This window comes from Gracilinanus agilis, chromosome 5 (genome assembly GCF_016433145.1).
Source record: "Gracilinanus agilis isolate LMUSP501 chromosome 5, AgileGrace, whole genome shotgun sequence".
NCBI lineage: Eukaryota > Metazoa > Chordata > Mammalia > Didelphimorphia > Didelphidae > Gracilinanus > Gracilinanus agilis.
The window spans coordinates 151,702,054-151,723,653 of NC_058134.1; the positions used below are offsets into that span (position 1 = coordinate 151,702,054).

The following is a 21,600-nucleotide window of genomic DNA, read 5'->3' on the forward strand; positions in this document are numbered from 1 at the left end:
CATAATGCCAATAGAATTAATTTGGGTGGGGGGGAGGGACTTATATCTAAAATTGTGGAATTTAAAATTCAGTTATAATTTGGAGAAAAAAATTATGGGTCATATGTTAATATTTTTCTAATATATAAATAAACCATTAACTCATGTCAAGGAGTTTGTTTTTAATCTGGAAAAATTAATTCTAAATACCAAATATAATTTATTATAATAAGTATTTTAATACTCTATATCTTAAGACTATCTTTTTGAACTTCATTGATGGGTGATTTTCTTTCTCATAATATGGAAATAATACAAAATAGATAGGTTGATTATTTTACATTTCAGCCTTCAATATTTGTGCAAACATTAACTGCCCTCTCCTCCCCTCATTTCCTTTTGGCTCTTCCCATTGTCATTTTTTATTCCACACTTCCACATACACACACTCTATACTTCTCACCCTGTCCTTTGTCTCATAGTGTTTTAAATATTCCTCAAAGGGACTAACATTTTTGCCAAGATGTTCACACATCTCAGAAAAATCTCAATCTTTATAATCCTCCAATATGGAAATATCTTCTGAGTTGAATACAGATTCTGATACTAAATTCTATTCAAATAATAGTCTCATTTCCTTAGAATTGTCATTTAAAACCAGATAATTCATATAGGACATCCTAACTGAAAACCTAACTCTAAAATATTGAGGTTTCCATAAGCAATGACTGACCCCTCTCCCTGAGTCCAGGTGTACTTAATGAGTCAACTGCTGTCTTGTGTACTGGAAATTTCCAAGTCCTGAGAGGGCATTTGATTAAATCTTCATCTTAAACGCGTCTTTGAAATAGAGATATATTTAAATTTTATATTATTTGGGTAAATTAGTATTTGTGAAAGTCACTGGATTACCAGTCCTGGAGACTGAAATCCTTTATTTTAACCCCAGGGCAGGTACAACACAGATAGCAGTGCAAGCTTTCCCCACACCGCCCTGCCAATGTACCTCACCACTGTTTGGGAGAGACCACAGTCAATCCTTGGCTTCTCTGCTAAGTGCCAACCAAGGTTGCCAGGTGGTGTTATGGCTTTGTTGTGGACATCTGTCCACCAAGAACAGGACTGAATCCAACAACTCACTTCATATAGACCACCAAACATCATCAGATGGTAATGCCTTTCAGTCTCCTGTGACATGGGTTGTTTGAGAATTGGTGACCTAAATAAATAGTTAATCTGTTGCCAGTTCCTGAATTATTTCAATTCTCTCTCCACTCTTCTCAAATAAAATGGGAGGTTGAGGGTGGAGAGGTTCACCTGGGAATATGTATTAAATTGCATATCAACTCTATTAAATTTAGTTTTTGTAAAAAAATTGGCAATTTTAGTTTTTGTAAAAAGCATGATGTAAACTTAAAAAAGAATATATTATATATGTACATATATGTATAATATCCCCTATTAAAATAAAGATTTATCTTTATTCAGAGAGCAAGAGATTAGAAGTCAGAGATTCCAAGTTCCTTTTCCAGCTCTGCCATTGGCTGTGGATGAGTAACTAAACTCTGAGTTCTTGTTTCTTTCTATAAAATGGGGACTATTTCAGAGGCTAGCCCCATGACAGATACATTTTAGGTAAAAATAGTACTTGAAACCCTGTTAGCAATATAAATGGGAATTGTTTATTATTTTTAGGCAAAGTAGTGACCAAAGAAAAAATCCAGGAAGCCAAAGAGGTCTACAGAGAGCATTTTCAAGATGATGTCTTTAATGAAAAGGGATGGAATTATATTCTTGAGGTAAAAATTGTGTTTTGATTTTTTTTTTTAAAAAATTCAAGGACTCGCACAAAGGGACTTAGGATGAAAAGGTAATTCTTGGATTCATAGTTATTTTGTGTCTTGAATATAAACACTATGACAAAGCTGTTGTGGGTAAATATAATTTTAAAATAATTCAGTGAATCTTCTATCATTAAGGTGTATAGCATAAGTATTTCCTCTGTTATTAAAGACTGCCTTTTCATCCTGTATGATTTTTGTCTGCATTCTCTCATAGAGCTTTCACAGTCCTATCCATCATACTAGAGTCCATTCTTTAGGATTTTTTATGTTTTGTAGGTACCAGTGCAACATTTAAATTGTTTTCCTTCACTCTTGCTACATAACTAACTGACCTTTTTTTAAAATCCTATTTTCCTGAATAATATCCCTAAGGCCACTTCTCGTACATAGATTGCCATTGTAATATTCTGCAACCTATTTTATATATATATATATATGTATATACATATATATAGATAGATAGATAGATAGATATAGATATATATATGTATATACATATATATATATAGATATATAGATAGATAGATATATATATATCTTTATATTGACTTTGGAATTACCTGCAGCTTTCATATAGCAGGTCAGTTTTCCTTAGGACAGGCTGAACAGTTGGATGAAGTTTTTTGTTGTATTTTATTTTCCCTAGAGTGGTTAGTAATATTAGTTTTTATTACATTAATGAATCTATTACTAGAACACCTAAGCACTAGAAAATGGAACATTTAAATCTATATTGCACTTAATAGTTAAAGCAATTTTTTTTTTTCAGAAAAATAAATCATGAGAATTTTATTTGCTTTATTGTTTCCTTTTATTAATTTTTTATTCTAATAGCAAATTCCCACATGAATTTTCCAAAGTTATATAATCCAAATTGTGTCCCTCCTTTCTTCCCTCCCCTTTCCCGGAACTGGAAAGCAATTCAGTCTGGGTTATACATATATTATCATGCAAAATATGTTACCATATTTTTCATTTTGTAAGTGAATGATCTTGTAAATCAAACCCTTTAAACATATACTCAAATAAACAAGTGATAAATCATATGGTTCTATCCACATGTATACTCCAACAGTTCTTTCTCTGGAGATGGATAGCTTCTTTTTCATAAGTCCCTCAGAATTGTCCTGGATCATTGTATTGTTCTTAGTAGCAAAGTTTATCACATTTAATTGTTCCACAATATTGCCGTTATTGTGTACAATATTTTCCTGGTTCTGTTTATTTCACTCCATTATTTGCTCTATTGATGATGATATGTATGTGTGTTTATGTGAAATGTATATCATCTCCAGCATATTTCGTGCATAGGGATAGCATGTTTTAGTACTTTAATGAACCTGTGATCTCATTGCTATGGGCATTTGCTTCAGTGGCATAAATTTCACATCCACAAGTCCTGTCTATGGGATTTACTTAATAAACATTTCATAAATGTTTTCATTTAAATATGTTCATTGCATGAAAATGGTCAATCGCTACATTCCCTCGTTTTATATATTTAGTTGTTTCATTAGTTATAATATATCTTTCATAGCTATAATTTTCCTCTACTCACTATTTTGTTCTGGATCATTAAAATAAATATTTCAGACTTGTAAAAGTTTTCTTGGCTTATTGGTAGGTTTGATTTATCCTCATAAATTTTGATAACCTACATATCTGAATGCTTAATGAATATTAAAACCAGAAGCATATCATGAATGAATTTCAGAGATGCACTGCGAAGAGTAAAGATAATCAGGTCAAACCAGAATCCATCTTGCTCTCTAATAAAAACTAGCGAACCTATCAAAACATAACTGGCATACTTTTCAAATTTTTGAACAACATGATTTTGAGAGAGCCAGCTAACAACTTTGGTATCCAAAAAGAACAAAGGCTAGAACAATGGACTAAGTCTAATGAGATAAAATTCAATATACTATTCTAATAGGTTTTTTTAAAAGGAATTTGTATGTGTAGCCAGATTTGAAACAGATGCTGTGGCAGTTCTTTTTTTTTTTTTTTTTTTTTTTTTTTTTTTTTTTTTTTAAATCAAAGTGCAAGATGGTGAAGTATTACTAAATGGTTGTCCTTGTGAAAGACGTTGGGTTTTAGTAGATTGCAGACTCAACAGCAAAACATGCCAGTCAAGATTAAGATGATGTTAAGTTACTTTAATAAGAATCATATTGTCTAGGATAAGAATTGTAAGTCTCATTTAACCCAAGAGTACTCAACCCTTATACTTGAAGTTTTAGTTTTAGTTTTTTAATTAATCAACCTTAATAGGTGATAGATTGGGAAGGCATGACTAGGCAGAAGACCATCTGAAAAAGATCTGTTTTAGTGGACTGCAAGATTAATATGAATTATCAATGTGATAAAAGCCAAATAAGTTAATTCAACCTCAAGTCGTATTAAGAAAGGCATGGTGTCTAGGACTAGAAGGAGGATAGTACTGATCTTTCCTTGCCTTATCAGACCATACTTTAAGTATTACATTCTGTTTTGAGTAATAATTACAGGAAAGAGTAGCTGAAGAATGTTCTGAGGAAGATTATTAGAATGATAAAGGAAACTCAAGATCATGTCATATAAGAGCTAGTTAAAAAAACCAGTGATGCTTAGTTTGAAGGAAGAGAATGTTTAGGGGAAGAATCTAATAGTTGTCTTCAGGGCCCAGGAAGAAGGCAAAACTAAGAGCAGTGGGTGGAACAGCAGAGGGAGAAATAAGGAATTGATGTAAGGAAAAACTTGTTTAGAGTTATCCAAAAATAGAATTGGGTGTCTTGGGCTGTAGTAGGCTCTCCTTCACTAGAGAGAGGTTTTCCAGAAAAGTATACATGACTGTTGAGTTTATTAATAGAAGAGTTTTTTGTTGTACTGGATAGTTTCTGAGGTCCCTCTCAGTTATCTGTGAATTCATGATAGCATTATTAAAAGGGTTAAAAATGTAAAAGCTAATTTCTTTTTCCCAACAAAAGAAGATATTTTAAGATGATCTATTCCTACCCTTACAAGAAATCACCTTTTATTTTTTCATTATAGTAGTACTTGCCTATGGTCATTTTACACTTACAACTTCTATAACAGGAAGGTGTATACTTTTAGAAACATGACAGTATATGTTCATCTTTTATTTAAAAATAATCAATTTTTAAAATAAATTTGGAACTAACTGTGTGTTCTAGGAACAGTTTACGTCTTTAAAGAATTTTCCACAGAATATTGCAAAATTTCTATACCATAGATTTTATTATAATAATCTGAACTGGAGTGTTTCTTTTAATGTGATAAAGTATATCCATTCATGTGATAAAAAATAAACATGATTTTATGAAGTTTTTTGCATTTGGTGAAAAGACTATTTTGGTAATTTTAGTGATACAAAACTGCTTACTTAGCTAATTGATACTGAATGTATTTTTGAATGAATAAATTAGTTATTTTTTCCTAACAGAAATATGATGGCCATCTTCCCATAGAAGTAAAAGCAGTTCCTGAGGGTTCTGTCATTCCCAGAGGAAATGTTCTCTTCACAGTGGAAAATACAGATCCAGAATGCTACTGGCTTACAAATTGGATTGAGGTGAATTTTTATTTGTGAGTCTCATTGATTTTAATGGGAATGGTATCAAGAAAAGAAATATAAACTGGGAGATATATTATAATCCCAAAAAATTCCATTAGTGATTTTCATGATATTGAGCAAGTCATTATCTCTGTTTTCTCAGTTACAAAATGGGTAGGTTGAATTAGATACTATCTAAATTTGGGAGGTCAGATTATGAGTTTAGATTTCTAATCTATGTAATCAACTTCTTCCTCACATTTACACTTTAAGAATTGCTATTTAAACTAGTGGAAATATGCATCAGCCAAGGGGGTGGGGGAAAGCTTGGGGGGTAAAGGGGAAAGTAAGAGCATGAATTATGTAACCATGTTAACTTTTCTAAAAAATAAATATTAATAAATGTTTAAAAAAAAGAATTGCTATTTTTCGCATTTTAATGTTTAATAATTTTAAACCACCCAATGGTTTCATTTAGAGACTTGCCTATAAGAGAAATTACCTTAGAACAGGAGTTCTTAACTTGGGGTCCATGAATTTTTGAAAATATATTTTTATAATGGATTTTAATAATTGATTTCCTTTGTAATTCTATGTATTTAAAAACAATATTCTGAAAAAGTATCAGCTTTACCAGATTGCCAGACATTTCTATGACATAGAAAAGGGATTGAGTAGCCTTAATCAATTTAAGGAAATACTACTTCTTTGATCTAGTTGATGTATAGAAGATTTTACATTTGAAATTTGATTTATATCCCCTTACTCCTCCTCCCCCCAAAATGACCCTAATGTGTTAGCTTGTTTGTTATCAACTTTTAAATTTTTATTATATGATAAAATAGTATGATATTTGGAAAGCTACACAAAGAATATTGAAAACTTTGAGAAAATGAGGTTCAAGAATCTGTCTTGGAAATATTTTATTTCAAACCAAATTAATAACTGACTGAAACTCTGAGGTGCTTAAAGTGGATTGTTATTTCTAAATTGGATTGTGTGACATTCTGTAAGAGGCTTTGCCTTCTGGTTCTAAGATATCTGGGCAATTATCTTTTGTATACAAATTCTTGAAATGTGATATGAGGCTTTTTTGTTGTTGTTATGGCTTTCAAGTATTCCAGTAGTTCTTAAATGAATTCTCTTCTTTCTGTTTTCTAGGACAGTTGTTTTTCCTAAAAGATATTTATTTCACATTTTCTTCTGTTTTTTTTTTTTTAGTCTTTTTACTTTGTTTATTGTTTCTTGATATCTTATGGAATCATGACTAATGCTTATTTTTTTAAGGAGTTATTCTCTTCAATATTTTTTGTACCTCTTTTTCAACTTGTTCATTTTCTTTCCATTATTTTCTTGCGTAGCCCTCATTTCTTTTCCCAGACTTTTTTCTACCACTCTTAAATTGATTTTTTAAATTTTCAAAAATCTTTTTCTTTCTTTCTTTCTTTCTTTCTTTCTTTCTTTCTTTCTTTCTTTCTTTCTTTCTTTCTTTCTTTCTTTCTTTTTCTTTTCTTTTTTTTTTGCTTTAACTCTTCTAAGAATTCTATTGGGCTCATTTATTTCTAGTCTGTATTTTTTTTTTTTTTGAAGCTTTGTAGATATTTTTAAATCATTGTCCTCTTGATATCTTGAGCTTTCTTTCCTATTACCAGAGTGGCCTTATATCGTAAGATTCTTTTTTGTTATTGTTTGTTCATTTTTCCAGTCAATTTATTGACTTTGGGCTTTATGTTAGTTTAGTGTTGGGCACTGCTCACTTTTGGAGGGGATTTCTCAGGCTATGCTTTTCCCTTTACTTCCTTCTACTGCTTTTACACCTCAGGCTGGAGGCCTTTTCAGTTTAAGTGTGTGATCTGGGGAAAGGTCTCTTTGCTACCCTCCTGGTGTGAGCTCTTTAAGTTTCTGATTCAGATAAATGTTTTGGTTTCTGTGTGGTCAAATTTCTATAGATTGTGCTCCAGGCCTTTGTCACTGTTAGCTCTCTGAGAAGTTCTGCAGATTGAGAGCAGTTGAACCACTTGACTCTACTTTGGTTTAAGTCTCCTGTAGACTTATATGCAGGACTGGAGGATTGTAGTGAGTTCCCCCTTTGATCTTGGGCTCAGATCCAAACAGTTATGTTTTGGGAACTTATTCCTTTCTCCTAATGCAGGTAGAGCCCCTGCTCCCTTAAGACCTCTCCTCTCTACCTTGGATCTGTGTCTCAAGATCAGATAATGGGAAACAGAACTGCCAGGTGACATCTGTTCCTCCTCCCAGTGCTAGTACCCTGGTTGGGTGTTTCCTGGCATCTCTTTCTGACCTACCAATTCTTGTTTTTATGTTCAGATCCTTTGCTGTCCCTAGCACTAGGGTGTTCCCTGTTGTTTCTATGCTGTGCTCCTGGCCAGTCCCACCCCATGGTTCACAGACCTCTCTGCCTTTCTAAGCTGCCCTGAGCTAGAAAAAATAACCCACTGTAACTTTTTCTTTACTTCCCTGATAGAATTCAGTGTAGCATGTTTTCTTTGTTGTTGTAGAGAGGCTCCTAAGCTTATAAATGCTACCTCTCACTCAACCATCTTGGTTCTGTTTCCTCACAAATTGTTATTGTAGATAATCTAGTGCCCACGTATGGCAAAAACATTCCTTCATGGGGGCAGCTGGGTAGCTCAGTGGATTGAGAGCCAGGCCTAGAGACAGGAGGTTCTAGGTTCAAATCTGACCTCAGACACTTCCCAGCTGTGTGACCCTGGGCAAGTCACTTGACCCCCATTGCCTACCCTTACCACTCTTCCACCTATAAGTCAATACACAGAAGTTAAGGGTTTAAAATTAAAAAAAAAAAAAACATTCCCTCATGATAGGGTATATAGTTATTTTTTTATTGGCCCAGTGAATTATTGCAAGTTTTAATATTTTGTGTGTTTGTGTGTAGTAGTGAAGACTATGTGTACATTTCTACAATAGCTGTAAGCTTGAGCTATAGCTGAATACTTTAAATTTTATGTGCTTTCCATTATTTGTGTATCCTGTAAGTTATTCATGTTACATTTGGGAGATTCAGAGAATAATACAATTACAGTAGAGAACTTACCAGGATATTTAGAGTATAGCCTGTCTCCCTGAATGTCAAGCCATCTTAGATATTTGGTTCTTAGAACATACCAAAAAAAATTTTAATACAAAATCTTCTGAGAAATTTTTTTCCTGTTCTACTTTGGTAGCCTCTTACTTAAATTAAATTAAACCTTAGGGTTTAATTACCATTCCAACCAAAAAAAATCAGTCTTATGTCTAACCATACTTCATTTTTTTTCTATTTAGATCCATTTGGGTTCTTTGTAGAGCTACAAAATAATTATTAAGCATCCTACTTTCCTTCATGCACTTGAAGATGGGAAATTAACTCCTTAGCCTTTCCCCTCATAGTCTAAATAACCACTAGTTCCATTACTATTTCCTTACAAGGTGTATGTTTTATACTTATTTTGATTCAGTTCACCAAGACTTTGTTGTGACCTAAAGGGAATTACACAAACCATATTCAGTTACTCAGTCAGCAAGTATATATTAAATGTCTGCTATGTGTTAGGCATTGTGCTAAATGTTGGGTATATAAAGACAGAAATGAAAGTCTCTGCCCTCAGTGAGCTTATTTTCTTATCCTTTAGTTGCTCATAATATCAGAAAGTAGTGTGTAACCTAACTTAACATATTTTATTAGCTTAGCAAATTTTAAACACTTATCTTGGAGTTAAGGGAGCTGTACAAGCCATTGCAAGGAATAAGTAACTCACTTTTTAGAAGTATCACGTATTATTCTGTGTATTTAAGCAATAACGTATCCATGCTTTCTGGTTGAAAAATAAATTTGGAACTATTGCATGCAATTATATCTCTTGTGCTGTATTTTTTTCTGTGAGGCAGAACAGAGGGTTTGATATGGCAGATTCCTTAAAAAGGAACTATAAAATTCATCTTCACTGGCTACTAGCTACCATCCTTACTTATTGCTACAGCTCTAGAACTTATTATTCTATGCTATAAATACCCTGTTCCTTAGCTTTCCAGCTCAAAAACTACATCAAATCAATACTGCCATTATTCCTGTAAAGAGCTTGTCACATCAACTCTGCTCCCCTCTCAATGGTGTCTTCCTAAACACACTTCTTCCTCTTATGTATTGTTTCTTCTTGTTTACATAAAAGCTTTTTGTGAACAAGTCCTCTTGCTTTTTTTTTTTTTTTTAAACCCTTACCTTCCATCTTAGAATCAATAAGGCAAGGTCTAGGCAGTGGGGGTTAAGTGACTTGCCCAGGGTCACACACCTAGAAAGTGCCTGAGGCTAGATGTGAACTCCAGACCTTCCTTCTTAAGTCTGGTTCTCCATCCACTGAGACACCTAGCTACCTACTTCTTGGTTTTTTTTTTTTTTTTTAATTTTATTTGCATACTTAGCATATTTGCTTGAAAGTAACATGCTTAAAAATGTTTTATCATTCATTGATATGAGAGAATATATAAAATAAGGACAGAGCTATTAATAACCACTGTTGTATATTTGCTTTGTTGTAGCAATGTTACTTTAGATATTATAGTATTGGCTTTTTATTAAGAATAACCTGTTAGACTGAAAGAAGTTTAACTTGCAAGTTCATCTTAAATATTATATGTGACATTGGAGCCAAGCAGTTTGTTTGAACTTGTAATAATTAGTAGTTACTCTTAAGTTTTGAATGAAATGCAAACCAGTGTCTTTTTATTAATTTACTATGCTAAAATCATAAATTCAAAATAATTGCAAGTAAATTTCTTGTGTATTTTTTAGTATGTTATCAGTAGGAAGATGACTTGCCATATGCATTAATGAAATTACAAAACTTGCTTATCACATTCCATGAGAGTAGTTGTTATTTAAAAGAGCATGCTGGGGCAGCTGGGTAGCTCAGTGGAGTGAGAGTCAGGCCTAGAGACAGGAGGTCCTAGGTTCAAACCCGGCCTCAGCCACTTCCCAGCTGTGTGACCCTGGGCAAGTCACTTGACCCCCATTGCCCACCCTTACCAATCTTCCACCTATGAGACAATACACCGAAGTACAAGGGTTTTTAAAAAAAAGAGCATGACATCGTTATTTAAATCCAGTGAACCAATTTTTTCAGCTTGAATTTGATGCCTGCTAGTAATCTTATTCCAATGTTTTGTATATTTTCTTAGATTGAATTTTCAGGTTCCTTAGAATTATTATTTTGGCAGCATTTGGCTTCATTTTGCTTTAGTCTTAGTGTTTAGCAGTAAATGTTTGTGCCTAGTAAGTAGGCAGCTATTGCTTAGACAATCTCCTGATAAAGGCTATTTGTGAAATCTTGAATAAATCCAAAACTTTGTCATTAATGCTGCTAGTGAAATGTTGTTTATATGAAAAAGGAGTTGTAAGAATGCCAAAGATTACTTTCTCTGTTATCTCTTCAAGAAGTTTATAAGAGGAAAGATTCATTTTTTTTTCATATTTTATTTCTTTTCTTATTTGCCTCTACTTCAGGGGTTCCTTAACCTTTATTTGTCATGGACCCTTTGGCCAGTTGGTGAAATCTATGGATAGACCCTTCTCATACTAAGGTTTTTTTAAAACATAAAATAAAATGCTTAGAATTACAAAGAAAGCCATTTATATTGAAATAACAGTTCTCAAAAAATATTTTGAAGAAACAAGTTTGTGGAAACCAAATTAAGAATCCTTGCCTAAGATGATGGAGCTATGTAAGCAATTCTAAACATGATTTTGTTTTGCTTTGTTTTATAAATACATAGACTATCCTTGTTCAGTCCTGGTATCCAATCACAGTAGCTACAAATTCCAGAGAGCAGAAGAAAATTTTGGCAAAGTATTTATTGGAAACATCTGGTAACCTAGATGGCCTGGAGTACAAATTACATGATTTTGGCTACAGAGGAGTCTCTTCTCAAGAGGTATGTCATTACCAGGAGTTTTGTGAATACTGAATCAAGTAATCATTAATGTAAATTTGTGAACTGTGCTGGGTTGTTGAAGACATTGGTTCTAATTAATTACATACACAAAGTCCCAATGAAGATATATGAAAAAGTGTACATTTTCCCAAATAGTTTTGTTCAGTAGGATAATGTTTCTTGCCCTGTTATTAAGAGGATGTGATTTTTTCACTCATTTTGTTGTCACAGTCTTTATTATAGTTAGAAATAACATCAGGAGGCTCCTAGGTATCAAGTCCAAAGCATGGATTTCTTTCCCATTTGTACATTAGTTGTGGCATTTCCTCTATTCACTCTAGGCAAGAAACTTATTAGACCTTTTGACACATTTAGGTACATTCTTCTGCTCAGTCTCTCATACAGAGGCTTGGACAAGGACTCAGATGACTATGATCTGGATGGCAACAAATGGGATCATGAGTGTAGACCTTGGAGGTCAACTCTTCCTCTTCCAGGTGACCCTACTGTTTGAGGGTTTATACTAGTACTGGTGCCAACACCCCAGATTTAGTGATTCTCAACACTATGCTTAGACCACCTTTTAATAAGAGTTAATCTTCTTCCTCCTCCTTCCCAAAGGATTTATTAATTAAAGTTTATGGCTTGACACTTGTTATAGAAAATAAAATTTGAAGTCATTTAGATTGTTTCACCAAAAATTAAAAATAGTGAATACTGATTGAAACCTCCTAAATATCTTTTTAACTACCATTTCATAGGTCATTATAGCATGTTTGAAATACTAGTTTACTGACTTTATTGGTTACCAAAAATTGGTCTGTATATATATTTGGTTACCAAAAATTGGTTTGTATATATGGGTGTATACATACATGTATATGTAATATATATTTATGTGTGTTTTCAGACTGCTGGTATAGGAGCATCTGCTCATTTGGTTAACTTCAAAGGAACTGATACAGTAGCAGGAATTGCTTTAATTAAAAAATATTATGGAACAAAAGACCCTGTGCCTGGATATTCTGTTCCAGCTGCAGAACACAGGTAAAAATTCTATTTTTCTAATCTCTTAAAATTGTTGGCAAAATGAATTTTTAAGTTTTTATTTTCTTTGTTACTCAATAATATTTTAATAGTTTGGGATTTCATATGATGGCTTGGATTGAATTTTGCTTCTGCCCTATTTGGATAGAAATGTTAGAAATGTTGAATTAAAAATACAAAGATTTCGAGGAAGCATTTACCTATTTTAGTAAAAACTCTTTAAGAGACATCAGGTGAATTGTATACAAATAAATAATGACAAATTACAAATTAGTCACCTCTCTTAAAAGAAGTCTTTTAAAAGCCTTGTTATATAATTCTTTGGTTTGTGCATTTTCTTTCTCTCCATATATATACATATACACACACACACACGCACACGCACACGCGCGCACGCACATAAAATCAAGGTAATGTCTATTCAAGATATCTCCCTTCTCCCTTCAAAATTGTTCTTCTTTGTGTTGTAAAACAGTAGTTATAAAGAATAGCAAGAGCTCCTTTTTGAAGGCTTTCTCTTTAGAAAGAACTTTAGTAAAGTTATCCTTTTTGATGAAAAGAATTATTAAGTACTCTTTAATTGCTCTTCAGCTTTCAAATAGAAGGAAGGGGATTATGCTAGAATTCCACAAACTCATTTTTTAAAGTATCAATTGTTATTTGCTTATTTTTTCTTTCCCTATTCATTTTCCTCTTCACCCATTTTAATAATACAGTATTGAATCTTCTTAATGAGGAGAGAGCAAAACATAGTGTATTTAGTGTGGTGTTTGTGAAGCTTTGTGTAACTCAAATTTTCCTTGTTTAAAACTCAACTTTCTCTCCATATCAGACAAAACTGAGTGAGGTTGCCCTGTATTTTGAAAATATGTCAGTCTAATGTGATATACTAACACATCCCCAGACAAGAGTTATTTGAGTAACAGGACAAAAAATAGAAGATAGAGCCCATCATACTTGAGGCTACCGAGATCAACTTTCTACAAGACATTATTAAAGGAATAGTTTATTACAGATCCACTGACAGCCCATATTGTAGTGTACTATATAGGTTTTCAAAGACTCATCACCAGGTAAATTTTTAAACCCAAGATATTTCTGTAAGATCAACCTCCATAATGAACATGAAATTATGTATTACATGATAGCATGTGTAAAACCCATATCATAATACTTGGCATTTTGAGGCAGAGGGAGTGGTGAGACAGGGAGAGAACATGGGTCACAAAATATCAGATGATTATTAAAATTGTATCTGCATGTAAACTGGAAAAATATTTTAAAAAAATAAAACATGAAAGAGGAAAAAAGACCATTTTCTAAAATATAGAGCTTTTGTATCTATACTGTGGATGAAGAATATCCACACAGAAGATGAAAATAATATATCCCTAAAGTATTGTGAATGCACAAAGGGAAGCTGTTAACATTAGAATCCATCATATGGAGAAAATTTGTTTTAAAACTTTTTTGATACTAGTTAAAAGATACAAAAGCAGAGCACTTGAATAGACTAAATAAAGATAAATAAAAATAATTGAGTTCAATAACCAATGCTTGATAAACCCAACATAACACATTAATTGCTGGGGGATGGGGGAGTAGGGAGGAAAATTTGCTTTCTGAGAAGAACTGCTGAGAAAACTGGAAAGCAGTTTGGCAGAAATTAGGTTTAGACCAACATCATGTATCATAGAGCATGAATAAGCTTTAAGTGGATACGTGACCTGTATAAATGTGAGGAGACAGGAAAGAAGGAGAAAAAAAAGTGAAAATAAGAATGAGTATTTGTTATCTCTCCCAATAATTAGGAGGGGAGAAATTCTTAACCAGACACAGGTTAGAGATGATCACAGAAGAGAAAAGGGACTTTTGCATGAATAAAATTAATGCAGCTCCCATAAGAAGGGAAAAACATCACCTGGGGAAACATTTTGCTTCAAATATTCCTTATAAGAGAAAATTCTTCTGTGTCATAGTTTATACACTGATTACAGTTGTTTTCTGTTGATACTACCATATCTTTATTAATATTAACCTGCCATAATAAATCATGAAATCAGAAGCAATGGAAAGATTTACACGAACTGAAGAAGAGTGAAGTAAGTAGAATCAGGAATACCAAATGTACTCGTAACTACAACAATGTAAAAAGGAAAAAGAGCAAAACTGAACACTATGTAAGTCTAAATGAAATTTGATCTCTGAGTTGAGTTAAAAATAACCTCCCCAAATTAAAGATATGAAATTTTGAATATACTAATAGATTAGCATAATAGGCTAGACCTTAATAAGATTCAAGTTAACAGTTATAAATGTGAATTCTAGTCCTTGTGATGGGTTGTATTTCTGTCACTTACAGACTGAATTAGAGTAACTCAAATTATAACATTTATTGAACACAGCAACTCTAGACTATCACAGAAGGGTTTTAATTTGTATATGTGTAAGAGTATGTTCACCTCTACATGTCTTAAAGTATTGAAGTTAAAAAATAAGTGTAAATTACTAAAATTTGGGTTATAAAAATATGTATGTACATAGAATATGCGCAGCATAATTAGATAATAATTAAAGTTAGTAAAATAAAATCCAAGGGGATTTAGTCCTGTAATCTGCTTTTATCAGACCATGTATTAGAGTATTCATTTCTGAGTGCCGCATTATTAGGAGGGCTTTTTTTAAAAATAAATGAATAAATAAAGCCCTTTTTCAGTCTTAGAATCAATACTGTGTATTGGTTCCAAGGCAGAAGAGTGGTATGGGCTAGGCAATGGGGGTCAAGTGACTTGCCCAGGGTCACACAGTTAGGCAGTGTCTAAGGCCAGATTTGAATCCAGAATCTCCCATCTCTTGGTCTGGCTCTCAATCCATTGAGCCATATAGCTGCCCCCAAGGAGGGCTGTTGATAGAATGGAATGTCTATAATAAAAGGTCTATATAAACTGTGCCATATGAGAGCCAGTTAAAGGAGTTATGGATATTTAGTCTGTAGAAGACTTAGTAGGGCAAAATTTCTAATTTGACTTTTCTGTTTGACCCCAAAGAGCAATAGTTGGTTTGCTTTGTATAATAAGGGAAATTTTTTGAATAATTAGAAACTATTTAAAGCTTTAAGTTGGACCAAACATTGTAGAAAATAATTTGGAGTTGTCTTTTTTTTTTATGTGATTTGTTCATAAACTTTGACCAGGCAATTGCATTTAGAAGTCAGAGATGCAAGGTCTCACATTTAACCAAAATATTCATAACTGATTTGTAGTAGCAAAAAAACTAGAAACAAAGAGGGTATCCATCAATAGGGTAATGGCTAAAGTTGTGGTAGACAAATACAATGGAATAATGGTGTTCTATGAGAAATACTAATAAGGAATTTAAGGGGTGTATATATAAAGACCTAATAAAGAACCAAATAAGAATCAAGAAAACAATACATCAGCCTTGGTGAAGTATTGGCACTGATGCCCAGGCAACATGGGGAACTGCCCCGTTCCTCCTCTTCCCCACTCCTTTGTCCAGCCACCCAAAGTGAGCACTTCTTCCCTCTGCTCTCTGGGGTCAGGTGGAGGGTTGGCGGGGTGGCGCCTCACAGGTAGCTTGAAGTTACAGTTTGGGCATTGTTATAAGACTTCCAGCCTTCTATCCATCGCCTACAAAATAGTTTTAGCAATAACTGCTCGAGTTTACCCATAACAGCTTTAGTTGAAATATAACAACATGCAAACTTCAAAACCTTTGCCAGTGCTGCAATATATAATGACTACAATAATGTACATAACAGAAATATGGCTGAAAACAAATTAATTGGATTGGCCAGTTTGGGTTCCAGATAAAAGTTGAAAAAATACACCTTTTGACAGAGTTGGTATGTTACAGGTATGAAATGTTATAGATGTAATTAGATATGGTTATTGTATTGATTTTGTTTCCTTTTTTTCATAGTGACAAGTGGGTTGCATTTCAGTGCTAGAGAGAAAAAAATGATATACAGAGATATAAGAAAATTATGTAAAAAGAGAATCATTAAAAACAGAATTTTTATGCATTGAGTTAGTTCTTCATAACTGGAGCTATTTAGTTGGAGACTGAATGATGACTTACAGAAAGCATTTGTAGAGAGGATTATTGCTCAGTGAGTTGAGCTAGATCCATGATGGTGAACCTATGGCATGTGTGACAGATAGCATGCATAGAACTTTCTGTGGGCACACATGCCAAGGACCTAGTGCCCCAACGACCTAGTGCACTGATCCTGCAGCACAGAGTTCACCAGAGTTCCTATTCCTAATTAGAAAGCAAAGGGAGGTTCAGCTGGGCTGCTCCCCTCCCCCTCTCCCCAGTAGGAGCTAGTAAACTGGTCTCTCCAAGACAGCATCCCTTGCTTCCTCCCTTCCCCCCCTTGGGTAGAGTAAGGGGGGTGGGGGGCAGGGTTCACCCGCACTTAGTGGGGGAAGGGATGGGCATGGCACTTGGTCTGGAGAGTGGGGTGGGGGTGGAGCCTGGCACTTCCATCTGAGTTAGGTGATACCTGATTTTCCTTTTCTTGAGATTTAACATTCTTACAATGTAATATGATAAAGAATTTAGGAATTACAAGTTTGAGAGATTTTAATAGCTCAATAACTGAGTTTCTGAGTCAGTTATTTGACCTCTGCTTTATTTACATTTCCTACTTCATAGAAACATTGAAGAAAACCTATGAAAAGGATATGATCCTAAAATTCTAACTCTTGTAAGGAAAAGAACTATGAATCTAGAACATTATTATTGAAAATTATTCACTTTATTTAAGATTAATGTGTGTGCCTGTGAACATAGATTTTAGTCATAGTTTTCTATCAAAATAAATTCGTGAAAAGTATCATGAAAATTGGACACTTTAAATTGAGCCTAAGTACCATAGTTAAAATTAAGATTTACTAGTTATAATGTAGTGAATGTCAGCTTTCATCTAAGAATGTATATATACTAAATATAATTAAACTATAGCTTAGTGAAATTACTTTAAAAATATATCCATTTCTTTGAATTTGAACCTCCCCTTTGATCTGGGAGTAAAATAGCAACTTTCTTCCTAGGTGTGTTACTTTGTATTTCTTTGGTACTTATCCATGTTGTATAAGTACAAGCTATTTCTCCCAATAGAGTGTAAGCTTCTTGAAGCAGGACCTATTTTAATTTTTGTCTTTGTATTTCCAACATCTTAGCATAATACCCAGCTCTTAATTGGTGCAACGGTTGTTGAATTGATTTGAATCAAAGGGAGAGTGGCCCTCTAAAACTTTATTTTGTGTTTTATTCACTCGTGTCTTCTTGAAATAGACACTAATTGGGTGTGATTGTACTCTTTTCTCACAGATAGGGGATACTTTTGAGAAATTTGTGTGGATATCTGATAGATAATCTGTATAGGTGAGAAAATCTGTTCATAAAAAAGCTTATTAAGCCCCTCTTCCCTCCTGACACCTAGCATAAATTCAACCAAAAAAAGAAAATTAGACTGATTCAAATCCTTATTTTCTTGATGAAACTTCAAAGTAAGGTCTCAAGAGTTTTTGCCCAGATGAACGTGTGGGGGACACATAGTTTTGGTTTTTTTTCCAAGTAAGATATTTCTATCTGTAATTTAACAGCTAATCATGAGTAACAATGCCTAAGTTATTGCCTAGCTACACATTATGTATATAATTAAAAGAACAACATTTCATTACAACATGTTTGCCTCAACTTCAGTTCTTTTCCTGGAAGAACTGAAAAAATGGGGTGTAATTTTGAAAGCATATAACAATTCTTCAAGGCTTTGAGATTTGGATGTTTTTTCTATTCTAAAAGGGAAGGGGTGGGGAAATGAGCCTGTCTAGAGCATTAGCACACTACTATGAGATTGTGTGTTGTTATTTACATTATAGATAAAAAAATAAAACTTCATAATAGTGATTTGAATTATTAAAGCCAATGCTAAAAGTATATTTTACTTGAGTTATTTTCTCTGTAACTTTTCTGTTTTACGTTATTTCCATTGCGATTTGTTTTTTCTCCCTCCCATTCCCATTTGAAAAGAAAGAGAAGCAAAAAACAAACAAAAAAACCCCTTGTAACAAATAAGAATAGATAAGTAAAACTGTTTCCCACATTGGCCATATCCAAAAATATGTTTTTCTGCATCTTGAGTCCATGACCTCTCTCTCAGAAGGTGGATAGCATTCTTCATTGGTTCTTTGGCATTATATTAGTCATTGCATTGACCAGAGGTCTTAAATTTTTCGAAGTTTAACTTTAAAATGATATTCTATTGTATAAATTGTTCTTCTGGCTCTGCTTATTTCACTCTGCATCAACTTAATTTTCCCAGGTTCTCCTTTCATTTTTTTTTAATGATACAATAGTATTCAAATTCAGAAGACATTTTGCTCAGCTATTTCCCTATTTAATGGACACTTCCTTCGTTTCTGTTTCTAGTACCTTACCACTACAAAAAGATTTGCCACAAATATTTTTGTGAAGATTTTAGAATTCTTTTTGTTTAATAATAAAAGACTTCCACATTTACTTTTCAAAATAATACTGAGGAATGAAAGATATTTTCTGACTGGGGTGTCAGGAAAGATTTCTTTGGATGAGATGGTATTTGAATTAGACCTTGAAGGAAGAATATCATTTTTAAAGGTCAGGGTACAAGTAGTATCCTGAGTAATGTAAAGAATCCCAAAATGATATGAATGTGTCCTTGGAATAGTGTTTTCAAGTAGTTTGCCAATAATTTCTTTAACAAGTAAGTTATATTAAAATCATCATTAATGAAAAAATTTAGAAGATTTATAAAGTGATGAAAAATAAAATGAGCAGAATCAGGAGAATACATAATAATAACATTGTAAAGACAAGCTGAAAGAATTGAAAGCTGAAAGAACTATGATCAGGACATTGACTACTCATGATTCCAGTGGATCATCAGTGAACATGCTATCCATCTCCTGATAGACTCAATTTATTTTCTTTGACTTGGCATATTTGTTACAAAGAATGTGTTTGTTTTTTCCATTGGGGTAGGGGAGTCAGAAGGAAAGAAAATAGGCATGCTAATTAAAAACAATTTTAAAATAGAGGTTGGGGGAGGTACCTCAAATGTGGTATATTATATGCACTTTCAGATGAGGTGACTGTATTGTTAATTTTACTTAATTTGTTTCAAATTGTTATAAGACATCTCTGACATAATGGAGGTTTAACTGTAAATGCTTATGATGTAAAAGCAAAAGAATGTTAATAAAAATTTTAAATAATATTATAATAAAATAATTGTCTAAAAGAAAAAAAATGAGTTAGAAGATGAATATAGCAGAAATACTTTTACCATCTCTATTACTGTTGGAAAGTTTAAATGAATGTCTTATTCATCTGACTATTAAAAACTAAAATATATTGCTAAGAAAATAATGAAACTATTGTACAATGTAACATAATTATATACATATATACCCCTATATGTCAGACATTCTCTAATTGTGAGAATTATATTTAGGAAAATATAACATCTATTTTGAAAAGTTGAAGATGGCTTTTAAACTTAAGTCAAAACATGAATATAATGTTGTTTATAAATGATTTTGTTGATTGACACAAGCCTATACATTCATTTCACTTCATGATGAAGGTTCATTTAAATTGCTCTGTTTGTCTTGTTACTTAATATGTAAGATAGCAATGTAATGATTAGAGTTTCTCCAAGATAGAAAAATAATGCAAGTATAACTGCTTAAGCAAATTAATTCTCAATGGGTTTTTTCCCCCCTAGTACCATAACAGCCTGGGGCAAAGATCATGAAAAGGATGCTTTCGAACATATAGTAACACAGTTTTCATCAGTGCCTGTGTCTGTGGTCAGCGATAGCTATGACATTTATAATGCATGTGAGAAAATCTGGGGTGAAGATTTAAGACATTTAATTGTATCAAGGAGTGCAGAAGCACCACTAATAATTAGACCAGATTCTGGAAATCCTCTTGACACTGTATTAAAGGTAAATTTAAAGTTATTTTATTTTAAAAATGTAAAAATGTCTATGTTTTATATTTGAAACAACCTACTATACTTAGCTTTTTTAAATTACAATATCTGAAAAATATTTTCAAATGTATACCCTTTGCACTTAGTTATCCTCAAAGTTTAACTTTTTTTTTTTTAATTTTTTTTTAAACCCTTAACTTCTGTGTATTGGCTTATAGGTGGAAGAGTGGTAAGGGTAGGCAATGGGGGTCAAGTGACTTGCCTAGGGTCACACAGCTGGGAAGTGTCTGAGACCGATTTTGAACCTAGGACCTCCCATCTCTAGGCCTGACTCTCAACCCACTGAGCTACCCAGCTGCCCCAAAGTTTGAATTTTTTAAGCTAAACATTTTGTTCATCAGTGAAGGGACTCAACAGTGTGAGAATTTCCAGGTATGCAGATGGGCAAATTTATAATCTTAGAGAATTGTCTAGTAATTCTCAGTGTTACATGGATATAGTATGTGTTAGTGGTAGTTCTTGAACTGATGTCATCTCGATTCCAAAGATAGTCTTTTATCTAATATGCAATGATTTAAAATTATCTAAAATAATTACACTATTCTCATTCAGAAACAGTTCAAATTAAATTATTTGGTGATAGACTTCTGTGTGTTTTATTTCTGTTACTCAACACAAGTTACTAAAAAAGTATTTGTTAACGAAGTATTTGTGTCTATGGCATATATAGCATAAAAATAATTTGAAGACATATTTAAGATACCATATTTTAGGCACTTATGCTCCTCAAAATATAATAATTTCCTATTGCTTCTCCAAGGATCCATTATCGGAGAAGTAAAAAAGAAGTAGTAAGTAAAGTGAAACAGAAAACTGAGGATATCTTAAATACTCTGAGTGACAAACAAAATTTAAAACTTCTAAAGTGATAAGCAGTTTTCTAAAATGTAAAAAGTCCTTGAGATCACCCAGTTTTCAAAGAAGGTCATTTCTTATAGGTATAAGAATAGACCAAATCAATCATTAGATTCCTTTTCAGTCACTTGAAAAAGCATAGTTCTTATGATGTGTTTTAGTTGATTCAGTCATTCTCATGTACAACTCACTCTCTAATACTCAGAATGTGAAAGAGCACCTGGTTATGGCTATAGAAAACCTTTGGGTAAATCTTGGCTCTGCTATTAATTTGCAAGGGAGATTTTGAACAAGGCAATTTT

At 33.0% G+C, this 21,600-nt stretch overlaps 1 protein-coding gene across 1 annotated transcript in view; it reads left to right on the forward strand.

The window, feature by feature from the left end:
- NAMPT (nicotinamide phosphoribosyltransferase) overlaps positions 1-21,600 on the forward strand; it is a 60,050-nt gene that overhangs the window by 23,105 nt on the left and 15,345 nt on the right. Inside the window, exons 3-7 of the mRNA XM_044677579.1 lie at positions 1,675-1,778; positions 5,269-5,397; positions 11,170-11,328; positions 12,239-12,375; positions 20,171-20,396. Coding sequence (XP_044533514.1) covers positions 1,675-1,778; positions 5,269-5,397; positions 11,170-11,328; positions 12,239-12,375; positions 20,171-20,396 — 755 coding nt within the window. The remainder of the gene's footprint in view (positions 1-1,674; positions 1,779-5,268; positions 5,398-11,169; positions 11,329-12,238; positions 12,376-20,170; positions 20,397-21,600) is intronic.